This window comes from Oncorhynchus nerka, linkage group LG14, assembly GCF_034236695.1.
Source record: "Oncorhynchus nerka isolate Pitt River linkage group LG14, Oner_Uvic_2.0, whole genome shotgun sequence".
Lineage (NCBI taxonomy): Eukaryota > Metazoa > Chordata > Actinopteri > Salmoniformes > Salmonidae > Oncorhynchus > Oncorhynchus nerka.
In genome coordinates, this window is record NC_088409.1 from 47,064,291 (window position 1) to 47,077,227 (window position 12,937).

At 42.9% G+C, this 12,937-nt stretch overlaps 1 protein-coding gene across 1 annotated transcript in view; it reads right to left on the reverse strand.

Annotated features, from left to right (window-relative positions):
* Positions 1 to 8,851, reverse strand: part of LOC115142081 (glycoprotein endo-alpha-1,2-mannosidase-like protein) — a 35,621-nt gene extending 26,770 nt beyond the window's left edge. Inside the window, exons 1-2 of the mRNA XM_029681552.2 lie at positions 7,473 to 8,851; positions 3,770 to 3,879 (exon numbers count right to left, since the gene is read on the reverse strand). Coding sequence (XP_029537412.1) covers positions 3,770 to 3,879; positions 7,473 to 7,968 — 606 coding nt within the window. The 5' untranslated portion in view covers positions 7,969 to 8,851. The remainder of the gene's footprint in view (positions 1 to 3,769; positions 3,880 to 7,472) is intronic.
* Between the last annotated feature and the right edge of the window lie 4,086 nt (positions 8,852 to 12,937).

Here is a 12,937-nt window from a genome sequence, read left to right on the forward strand (position 1 = left end):
CAACGAGTAATCTAGCTAACAATTCCAAAACTACTACCTTATACACACAAGTGTAAAGGGATAAAGAATATGTACATAAAGATATATGAATGAGTGATGGTACAGAGCGGCATAGGCAAGATGCAGTAGATGGTATCGAGTACAGTATATACATATGAGATGAGTATGTAAACAAAGTGGCATAGTTTAAAGTGGCTAGTGATACATGTATTACATAAAGATGCAGTAGATGATATAGAGTACAGTATATACGTATACATATGAGATAAATAATGTAGGGTATGTAAACATTATATTAAGTAGCATTGTTTAAAGTGGCTAGTGATATATTTTACATCAATTCCCATCAATTCCCATTATTAAAGAGGCTGGAGTTGAGTCAGTGTGTTGGCAGCAGCCACTCAATGTTAGTGGTGGCTGTTTAACAGTCTGATGGCCTTGAGATAGAAGCTGTTTTTCAGTCTCTCGGTCCCAGCTTTGATGCACCTGTACTGACCTCGCCTTCTGGATGATAGCGGGATGAACAGGCAGTGGCTCAGGTGGTTGTTGTCCTTGATGATCTTTATGGCCTTCCTGTGACATCGGGTGGTGTAGGTGTCCTGGAGGGCAGGTAGTTTGCCCCCGGTGATGCGTTGTGCAGACCTCACTACCCTCTGGAGAGCCTTACCGTTGTGAGCGGAGCAGTTGCCGTACCAGGCGGTGATACAGCCCGACAGGATGCTCTCGATTGTGCATCTGTAGAAGTTTGTGAGTGCTTTTGGTGACAAGCCAAATTTCTTCAGCCTCCTGAGGTTGAAGAGGCGCTGCTGCGCCTTCTTCACGATGCTGTCTGTGTGGGTGGACCAATTCAGTTTGTCTGTGATGTGTACGCCGAGGAACTTAAAACTTACTACCCTCGCCACTACTGTTCCATCGATGTGGATACGGGGGTGTTCCCTCTGCTGTTTCCTGAAGTCCACAATCATCTCCTTAGTTTTGTTGACGTTGAGTGTGAGGTTATTTTCCTGACACCACACTCCGAGGGCCCTCACCTCCTCCCTGTAGGCCGTCTCGTCGTTGTTGGTAATCAAGCCTACCACTGTTGTGTCGTCCGCAAACTTGATGATTGAGTTGGAGGCGTGCGTGGCCACGCAGTCGTGGGTGAACAGGGAGTACAGGAGAGGGCTCAGAACGCACCCTTGTGGGGCCCCAGTGTTGAGGATCAGCGGGGTGGAAATGTTGTTGCCTACCCTCACCACCTGGGGGTGGCCCGTCAGGAAGTCCAGTACCCAGTTGCACAGGGCGGGGTCGAGACCCAGGGTCTCGAGCTTGATGACGAGCTTTGAGGGCACTATGGTGTTAAATGTTGAACTGTAGTCGATGAACAGCATTCTCACATAGGTATTCCTCTTGTCCAGATGGGTTAGGGCAGTGTGCAGTGTGGTTGAGATTGCATCGTCTGTGGACCTATTTGGGCGGTAAGCAAATTGGAGTGGGTCTAGGGTGTCAGGTAGGGTGGAGGTGATATGGTCCTTGACTAGTCTCTCAAAGCACTTCATGATGACGGAGGTGAGTGCCACGGGGCGGTAGTCGTTTAGCTCAGTTACCTTAGCTTTCTTGGGAACAGGAACAATGGTGGCCCTCTTGAAGCATGTGGGAACAATAGACTGGGATAGGGATCGATTGAATATGTCCGTAAACACACCAGCCAGCTGGTCTGCGCATGCTCTGAGGGCGCCCGAGTGGCACAGTGATCTAAGGCACTGCATCTCAGTGCTAGAAGCGTGCATCACTGCAGACCCTGGTTCGATTCCAAGCTGTATCACAACCAGCTGTGATTAGGAGTCCCATAGGGTGGTGCACAATTGGCCCAGCATCGTCCGTGTTCAGGTCTGGCTGGGGTAGGCTGTCATTTTAAATAAGAATTTGTTCTTAACTGGCTTGCCTAGTTTAATAGCAGACCAATAGGAAAGAGTTCCAAACCTCTGCCAATATCAGGTAGTTTATGGTTTTCCACCTCCCTACTCAGACCACTCCTAGACAGTCCAAGCTAACCTGACTCACGACGGTCTTACTTGAGAAATTGCTCTTTGCTAAGAAACTATTTTAGTTTCTTTTTTACTATTTTAATTGAAAACATTCACAGTAATGTGATTTTAATGAGATAAAAACAGCCCCATTGGACCTTTATTTATTTTATTTATCTGTTATTTTACCAGGTAAGTTGACTGAGAACACGTTCTCATTTGCAGCAACGACCTGGGGAATAGTTACAGGGGGATGAATGAGCCAATTGTAAACTGGGGATTATTAGGTGATGGTTTGAGGGCCAGATTAGGAATTAAGCCAGGACACCAGGGTTAACACCCCTACTCTTACAATAAGTGTCATGGGATCTTTAATGACTTCAGAGAGTCAGGACACCCGTTTAATGTCCCAACCGAAAGACGGCACCCTACACAGGGCAGTGTCACTGCCCTGGGCATTGGGATATTTTTTAGACCAGAGGAGAGTGTGTCTCCTACTGGCCCTCCAACACCACTTCCAGCAGCATCTGGTCTCCTATCCAGGAACTGACCAGGACCAACCCTGCTTAACTTCAGAAGCAAGCCAGCAGTGGTATGCAGGGTGGTATGCTGCTGGCATACCAGTATTAAAACAAACAAACACACAAATGCAAGTCCTCCTGCCGCACAGCTGTCTACTGACACACAGATACACAACCAGAGGTGTCCTGCCCATATGAGCCACAAGAGCACATGCCCCCTCAGATTTGTCCTGTTTTTATTTTTCAGATGTTAAACGAATTACTCAACTTAATTTTTAAGCCCACGCTTTATCATAACTATTTATTTAAAAAAATATCTGTCAGCTGTATTTTGCAGAGGGGCACACACAAAAAGAGGTATGCTTAGATAACGCATGCAGAAAAATGTACATTGTTTTTACATAGAATTAGGCATAATGATTATTGCTCTAGATTGCTGGAAAAAGCTGTTTGAGGTGGATATACCACCCAAAGTGGTATATACCGAAATGCAGCATGCACCACTTTAACTGCCTTAAAGGGTCTTAGACACATTCTCACAGACTTCCAATCGCTCAGGGTGAATGGATACACACCACTCAAACGGCTGTGTGGCTGTTTTTATATGTCGGTTATGTCATCAAAGAGTCTGCCGGATCAAGCCAGTACAGCTCACTTGGAGTATCTTTTTTTCCTTTAAACATCTTGAATAGCTACTACGTCTCTGCTGCATCTGATGTGCATCTACCATCTGATGTTACACGTATTGAATTACGAAGAAGGGGCCCTCTAAAAGTTTCATGAGCTTCAATGCCGTCCGTGACAGCAGGCAGAGGGGACTCGATGACTCCACGTTGATGCAGTCGTTATCTCTGGGATGGCATTTTCCAACCTAATTGGCAATAGGTCATGTAGTTCCCTGATGTGTTTCCCTGCTCATCCAGTCCCATAAACAACAGTTCCCACCGGCAGCTTTATTATGTCCCCTCTGCTCTTAGTTAGAGATGTCCTCATCCTCCCTCCCCGTTGCCTACTCAAAGTCATGTCACACTTGGCTATCAACTTTTTTTGAAGTAATGGTATACTATTGTGTATTACAATACTATTGTACAGTATTAAGATCTGTTTACCATTTGGTTGTGTAAATTTGTTCTTTGGAAGATTCCTTACCAAAGCACACATTCTTATCCAGAACTCATGAATCCCAAACACTGATTCCAAAGCAAAATGTCTGTCTGTCTCTCTGTCGGTCTGTTCCTTTACCTTGAGGTTGTGTCTGTGAGCAGCGTCTAGGACGGCCGGCACCAGGTCCTCTGTGGGCTCCCCGTTGTCATCGGCCAGGCCTGGAGGATACCAGGACAGCACCAGCACCCCTAGACCACACAGGACAAGTCTCTCTCAGTCTCCACACAGGACATTTCAGGTTGGCTATACCCCACACAAACATATAATTACTAGAATGGGGAAATAAAATGACGAGAAATGGAAAAGCCCCTCATAGCATGGCAATTTTACAATACACTCAATATGGCTGCTGGTCCACCTATCACAGAACATTGACTTCAATGTCCATTCTAATCATTCTATTTCAATGACCACACATCTCTGATACCCAATCCTGAACCCCATGACGTCCCTGTTACACCATTTTAAGTCGTATTGGTCAGTGTGATGTTGACATTGATATATGTGATCGTTACCTACATTCCCTAAGGGTTCCGGATTGGCTTGAAGGACTTATTGATGTGATTGCTGCCGTATGCATGCAGCTAATTGATCAAGTCATGTCCACTTTGGTCACTAGCTGTGTGGAATATTTGATTACAATATCTAAAAAGTCATGTATTAAAAAGTTATGTCTGCACGATTCATTTTATTATGGGCTCCTCGCGTAGTGGTATCAGTCACCGCTGCCAGCAGGATGCTTTTTGGAATTTTTGATGGGTCTTTGTGCCAGTGGCTTTAATTAAATGGACTCTTTTTAGCTAAGCACATTCAGTTGCCCTTTCTGTGTTCCATCTGTCACAGTGTTCGGTTTAGGGGGAAGGGAATGGAAAGAAAAGGGAAAGGAAAATCATTTCCCGGATGGTGTACAATAACCAGTTCAGCCGAAGGCAGACAACATTAGCATGGCTCGATTGGCTGTCCCATCAGTCGTTTATGAAAACTTGTTTTCACACCCAACTCCAAGGCATCATCACTCCCATTTTGGTCAATAAAAGTAGCTTACATTTTTTCATTTAAAACATAGGCTACTTATTTCAGACAATGTACATGCCACTTCCGATTATGGTTTTCAGTGCTGACCTTTGCAGTGGACAGTCATGGCCACTTACTGATAATACTTAAGGGCTCCTTCTACTGACCAAGGATTTTCAATAACTTTCTAGAGTAAAAAGGGGACATCCTACTCGCGTGGCCTACTTCTGACTTTCAACTGTTTGTATGTTCGATTTGAGTGAAATACAGAAAAGCAGTAAACACATATTATTCAAGTGTTCAATTGTTCACGTTCAAGGTTGCTTGGAAGTGGATGTCAAGATAAACACAGTTCCGAAACGACTGTGAGAAAAGGCTGCTGGTGGGCTTAGGTGAGCGTGTGGAGCTGTCCACTACATGAGTGCTGAAATAAACCGGCAAAGCGCAGGATAAGTGAAAAAAAATAGTCGTGCGGCCATAACTTTTTAATACACGCGACCATGGCTTTTTAGATATTGTAATCAAATATTCCATACAGCTTGTGGACATGGCTTGATCAATTATCTGCATGCATACTGTGTGTGCCAGTGGCCTGCTGTGCTGGCTGCTTGACAGAACAGTTGTTGATATTCCCCTCTATCAGGGTGTGGACAAGAATTTATCTGGCTGCAACATAGACATTTATGAGCTGTCACTTCACGCGTGTACTGAAGGATACTCACTATTACGATTAAAACAGAATGTCTATAGAGTCACTGCATGTAGGAAGGCAAATTTCATCACTCAGATATGAGGCATCACTTATGCTGTCTAAAGATACAGGAGAATGGTTGTCTGTTGGAATAAGGAAGACAGACAGCACAAGCAATGTGCAACGCAAGCAATGTATTCCAAATGAGCCATAACAGTATACATCTGGCAGGATGTATGAACTATATGCATCAAAGTGAGTCATTCAAGTCAGTGGAACTCTTGAGTGATGTTGGCACATATACAGTTGAAGTCGGAAGTTTACATACACTTCGGTTGGAGTCATTAAAACTTGTTTTTGAACCATTCCACAAATTTCTTGTTAACAAACTATAGTTTTGGTAAGTCGGTTAGGACATCTATTTTATGCATGACACAAGTAATTTTTCCAACAATTGTTTACAGACAGATTATGTCACTTATAATTCACTGCATCACAATTACAGTGGGTCAGAAGTTTACATACACTAAGTTGACTGTGCCTTGAAACAGCTTGGAATGTTCCAGAAAATGATGCCATGGCTTTAGAAGCTTCTTATAGGCTAATTGACATCATTTGAGTCAATTGGAGGTGTACCTGTGGATGTATTTCAAGGCCTACCTTCAAACTCAGTGACTCTTTGTCGACATCATGGGAAAATCAAAAGAAATCAGCAAAGACCTCAGAAAATAAATTGTAGATCTCCACAAGTCTTTTTATCCTTGGGGGCAATTTCCAAATGCCTGAAGGTACCACGTTCATCTGTACAAACAATAGTATGCAAGTATAAACACAATGGGACCACGCAGCCGTCATTCCGCTCAGGAAGGAGACACGTTCTGTCTCCTAGAGATGAAGTACTTATGTGTGAAAAGTGCAAATCAATCCCACAACAACAGCAAAGGACCTTGTGAAGATGATGGAGGAAACAGGTACAAACGTATCTATATCCACAGTAAAAACAAGTCCTATATCGACATAACCTGAAAGACCGCTCAGCAAGGAAGAAGCCACTGCTCCAAACCGCCATTAAAAAAGCCAGACTACGGTTTGCAACTGCACATGGGTACAAAGATTGTATTTTTTTGAGAAATGTCCTCTGGTCAGATGAAACAAAACTAGAACTGTTTGGCCATAATGACCATCATTATGTTTGGAGGAAAAAGGGGAGGCTTGCAAGCCGAAGAACACCATCCCAACCGTGAAGCACGGGGATGGCAGCATCATGTTGTGGGGGTGCTTTGCTGCAGGAGGGACTGGTGCACTTCACAAAATAGATGGCATCATGAGGAAGGAAAATTATGTGGATATATTGAAGCAACATCTCAAGACATCAGTCAGGAAGTTATAGCTTGGTCGCAAATGGGTCTTTCAAATGGACAATAACCCCAAACACACTTCCAAAGTTGTGGCAAAATGACTTAAGGACAACAAAGTCAAGGTATTGGAGTGGCCATCACAAAGCCCTGACCTCAATCCCATAGAAAATTAGTGGGCGAAACTGAAAAAGCGTGTGCGAGCAAGGAGGCCTACAAACCTGACTCAGTTCTGTCAGGAGGAATGGGCCAAAATTCACCCAACTTACTGTGGGAAGCTTGTGGAAGGCTACTCGAAATGTTTGACCCAAGTTAAACCATTTAAAGGCAATGTTACCAAATACTAACTGAGTGTATGTAAACTTCTGACCCACTTGGAATGTGATGAAAGAAATAAAAGCTGAAATTGATAATTCTCTCTACTATTATTCTGACATTTCACATTCTTAAAAGTGGTGATCCTAAATTACCTAAAACAGGGGATTTTTACTAGGATTAAATGTCTGGAATTGTGAAAAACTGAGTTTAAATGTATTTTGCTAAGGTGTCTGTAAACTTCCGACTTCAACTGTAGATCCTATTGTAGCTGTGCTCAAAGTAGAACAAAATGTAGCAACTTTAAAGTTAACTGGACAGGCACTGCAGCAGCAAGACTAATGCGAATGTTAAAACTTGTTTGTATGTTTCAGTATAGAATAACCACTGCACCTTTGCACTCTACCTGCAGCAGCCGCTCCAATCTGCTTCATGTGTGACTCCAATAGATCCGGATCTCTCGAGCTGTACGGACCGAGCTCAGGGTAGAAACTGGAGCCGATGTCCTCCGGTGGCATATGCCTCCCTTTAGGGTAACTGGCGGCAATTTTGGGGTCCCAATGTGGCACGAGGACATGGTCCCAGTGCATGTATTTCCCATCCATCGACGGGTTCCCGTACCACACGCTGTAAAATATGTGGACGTCGTAAAATATGGTTCCTTCAGGTCCAGAGTTTGATAAAACTACTTTGGCGCGTACCTGCCCCGGGGAGGAGACGGCGTCTTGGGACACCGAGCGCCGGTCCATCCTTCCTCCAATCATCGGCAGGAGGCCCAACCCCGGGGCCAGGTCTGAGAACCCATCGCTGGGCTTCAGAGTTCTCAAACCCATCATGGTTCCGAAAACGAAGAGTGTAAATAAGAACAGAGCTATGCACGTTTTCTTCCGCAGCCTGGCCATTGCGGATAGATTGTCTCGTAGAGGCGATTCCTGCTGGAGTGAACCGGGGTTCGTGTTCGGCTGAAGTCAGCGGTGTGAATATAACGTGCTTTTCTCCAAACGTCGTATAGCATATAGGCAGTATACTATAACAGTTAGACTATTTTACAAGTTTACCTACTACACTCTAGGAAAGTATACAATGCAGGCCTTCATATAGAGTATTCATAAATGCAGTCGCTGTCGGAACGCAGAAAATGTACAACTTTATGATTAATAGCCTAACTATTAGCCTACATGATTGCGGATGAAGCCTAATGGTCGCGTTGCATGACGCAGTGGAATCTGTCATTACATTTAGATCTCAGTGATGTGAAATGATTTGGCCCTTTATCAGGTTAACATGCGGAGTTAACTTGTTCAATTCATTCAGTTAACAGAATATCGATGTCTTAAGGAGCGCACTTTACCTTGTTGTAATGGAGATTGTGAAATAAGGATGCATGACACATTTTGATTAGTGTTCCCCAATTGCAATGATGAAGGCTATACCACCATCTGATTATATGAGCTCTTGGAGAAAATGTGCACATTTCGAGTTAAGAATAGTCTCCATGTCAAGTGATCAAATCTCGCTGATATCTTTCTATCGTCTATAGGCTACAGTCAGATGTTGGCTCCTGATGGCTGAATTGCCGTCACCCTGTTACACTATTTCGCTTTTCGCTGCTACGCTATTTCGCTTTTCGCTGCTGGCTCGATATATCTCCTACACAATGCTTTACATTAGGCTGGCAAGTAAACCCACGTGGGGACAGCAACGAAAACGTTCTAAATTCAATGCAACAAGATCCTGGACGTGCACACTCCGTGGTCGCTGTCCATGGTATTCGCCATCAGCGATGGCTACTTTTTACCGTCCATGTTTTGCTACATGGAGGCGGAGCTTTTAACAGCCCGGTGTTATACTGAGATTTGTTTGGCGCAAGGGGACTGGTGGATGGCAACTATAGGCTATGCATGTACCTATACAAAGTAGGATATTGGAGCCTTATTGATGATGATAATAGACTGTAAATAACATAATAAAGACAGGGTTGGAAAGTTGCAGTGTAGCCTACAGGGTCAAAATGCTGTCAAATGAACAATGAAGCCATATAGACTCCAGTCTTTAACTCGTAACTTCTTCCTTTCCAATGAGGTGGTCATCTGTGAAAGTGGTATTGACTTAACCCATAACAGTCTAAGCCCTGTCTTAGCCACGGGGGTCAACTAAGCTATATGGAATTGTTTTAAGAAGATCATACCAAGGACAATTTAGCAATTTGATTTTGAATGTTAAGACCCCTTGAAGTATAACAAAAATATATTTAAAAAATATTTTATGCAAAATTATTTTTGGCCTAACTTCTATTAGACCATATAAACGCATTGAATAACAGATTCGCTACATCGGATAACAGATTGTCCCCAAAAAATAATCTAAAAGAAGTTTGTTCTGAAGTGGTTGTCCTATATCTGAAAAAGATAAAAGCAAGATCAGGAAACATATATATATATATATACACTACGGTCAAAAGTTTTAGAACATCTAATCATTCAAGGGTTTTTCTTTATTTTTTTCTATTTTCTATATTTTGGAATAATAGTGAAGACATCAACACTATGAAATAACACATATGGAATCATGTAGTAACCAAAAAAGTTTTAAACAAATCTAAATATATTTCATATTTGAGATTCTTCCAATAGCCACCCTTTGCCTTGATGACAGCTTTGCACACTCTTGGCATTCTCTCAATCAGCTTCACCTAGAATGCTTTTCCAACAATCTTGAAGGAGTTCCCACATATGCTGAGCCCTTGTTGGCTGCTTTTCCTTCACTCTGCAGTCCGACTCATCTCAAACCATCTCAATTTGGTTGAGGTTGGGGGATTGTGGAGGCCAGGTCATCTGATGCAGTACTCCATCACTCTCCTTCTTGGGTGCCTATTTGAAGAATCTCAAATCTAAAATATATTTTGATTTGTTGAAAAAGAAATTGGTTTCTACATGATTCCATATGTCTTATTTCATAGTTATGGTGTCTTCACTATTATTCTACAATGGAGAAAATAGTCAAAATAAAGAAAAACCCTTGAATGAGTAGGTGTTCTAAAACTTTTGACCGGTACGTGTATATTTTTACATGTATTTAACCCAATTTTTTTTTGCCACTAAACAGACTCCATAAATACCTCCATTATTTTTTTCAACTGGTACCGGGAACCTTCTGATTAGTTTTGTGATGGCTTTGGGCATAGTTTGTAGGCCAAACTGTTTAGGCTGTACAGGTGATTTTGGGGGGTGTCTCATGATCTGACAAACATAGCACTAGCTCTGTCACCTTTCACCACAGATGCAGAAGTGCGACATTGGCGGATGTGGTGGATTGAGAAGCATCCAATGCAAAAAAGTTATCTCTATCTTAAAATGACAGATTTTTACAGGGATTTTTCTATTATGCTAATTAGATTTCTGCAGGGGCGCGGACATCGACTCTAGGGTTTCAATAAGCTCTCACTCACTCACTCACTCACTCACTCACTCACTCACTCACTCACTCACTCACTCACACTCACTCACTCACTCACTCTCTCACACACACACACACACACACACACACACACACACACACACACACACACACACACACACACACACACACACACAGTATGAACTCATTAGTTCATTGGCATATTTCTAACCTTCGTGAAAGGGAAAAAGCTCCAGGGTGTCTGTCACATTGTTTCAACATCCTCATCAGCAGCCGTATGTCTACCTACAACGGATAAACCGCAGCGCAGAGGTCAGCGTCAGTACGTCAGGTGTCAAATAAAGTCACATAAGAGAAGGCGTAGGAAACAAGGGCTGTGCATAACTCATAGGGACTGATTCTTGTTTGTTTGCTTTTGTTCGTTGGTTTGCAAAACTTCAAAAGCATCATCACAACTTGACTTTCCTGAACTATTTGTGTATGGACATTGTTAAAAAGCACTTCTAGGACTACTGTATTCTATTGCGTAAAGCCAACTGTAGAACATTTTTACAAGACTGATAATAAACTGCACTCTTCAGTGGGGGGGGTTCAAAAAAGGTTATTTAAAGGGGGGAGCAGCCGAAACAGACTTTTAGGTTTTATATAACACCTTTTTCTCTCAGAGTGTAATCTCTCGTGGGAGAATTTTACTTCTGGGCAACCGAGATTAGAACACAAGCATTTCGCTACACCCGCAATAAACATCTGCTAAATATGTGTATGCAACCAATAACATTGTATTTTATTTGGTTTTGAGATTACTTAGTTTAATACAAACTGCATGACATTATTTCAGTCTTCAGGTTTTGATCATTCCCGAATAAATCTCATCAAGCATCATAGTAGGGTATTCCTTCCCAGTGCATCTGATCATTTTGGAAAGTCAAACCTACACACTGTTTTCGTTTTAATTGTAGGAGGCGGTCTACTGTATTACCAACATGTATTGTGTGGTCATTAGCATATTATTTCAACAATTCCACATGGCAAACCTTATCTGTATTGTGGAAGAACTACAGTGGCCTCTAGTGGTAGATTATATTTGGCTCACTGTGCATGAACATCCAGCATTTTATGCTCAACTCTAAAAACTCTAGACCAACTCAAGGATGAAATCTTGACTCTCCTTTATACTGGGGCATTTTAATGGGAGAATTGTGAATGGATCTTTTCCTCTTTTTAACTATGCCTTGGTAGGCCTGTGTATGTGTACGTTTGGCTTTGTCAGTAGCCTACACCAGGTTTTCCCAAACTCGGTCCTGATGGTTCTGCATATCGTTGTAGCCTATTTGTTCAGATTTGATCATCAATCTATGTGAATGTGCTAAAAACGTGCATAAGTGTATTTGGTGGGAAGTGCATGGTTGAGACCCAAATCAGAATAGTACCTTTTCAACTTCAGTTGATATATAAATACACAATAATGCAACTATGTCTTCATACTCATGATGCAGATATAGGCAGAACACCTTTGTGTCCTATTTATATATACACTACATGTATATTTGTACTGTATATACACTACATGGCCAAAAGTATGCGTAAACCCCTTTCAATTAGTGGATTCTGTTATTTCAGCCACACCTGTTGTTGACAGGTGTATAAAATCGAGCACACCGCCATGCAATCTCCATAGACAAACATTGCCAGTAGAATGGCCTGTACTGAGGAGCTCAGTGACTTTCAACGTGGCACCATCATGGGATGCCACCTTTCCAACAAGTCAGTTCATCAAATGTCTGCCCTGTTAGAGCTGCCAAGCTGTAAGTGCTGTCATTGTGAAGTGGAACGTCTAGGAGCAACAACGGCTCAGCCGCGAAATGGTAGGCCATACAAGCTCACAGAACGGACCCCTGAATGCATAGCACGTAAGAACTGTCTGTCCTCGGTTGCAACACTCACTACCAAGTTCCAAACTGCCTCTGTAAGTAACATCGGCACGATAACTGTTCGTCGGGAGCTTCATGAAATGGTTTTCCATGGCCGAGCAGCCACACACAAGCCTAAGATCACCATGCGCAATGCCAAGCGTCGGCTGGAGTGGTGTAAAGTTTGCCATCATTGGACTCTGGCGCAGTGGAAACCTGTTCTCCGGAGTGATGAATCACACTTCACTATCTGGCAGTCCAATTGACAAATCTGGGTTTGGCAGATGCCAGGAGAACACTACCTGCCCAAATGCATAGTGCCAACTGTAAAGTTTGGTGGAGGGGGAATAATAGTCCGGGGCTGTTTTTCATGGTTCGGGCTATGCACCTTAGTTCCAGTGAAGGGAAATCTTAACGCTACAGCCTACAATGACATTCTAGACGATTCTGTGCTTTCAACTTGTGGCAACAGTTTGGGGAAGGCCCTTTCCTGTTTCAGCATGACAATGCCCCTGTGCACAAAGCGAGGTCCATACAGAAATGG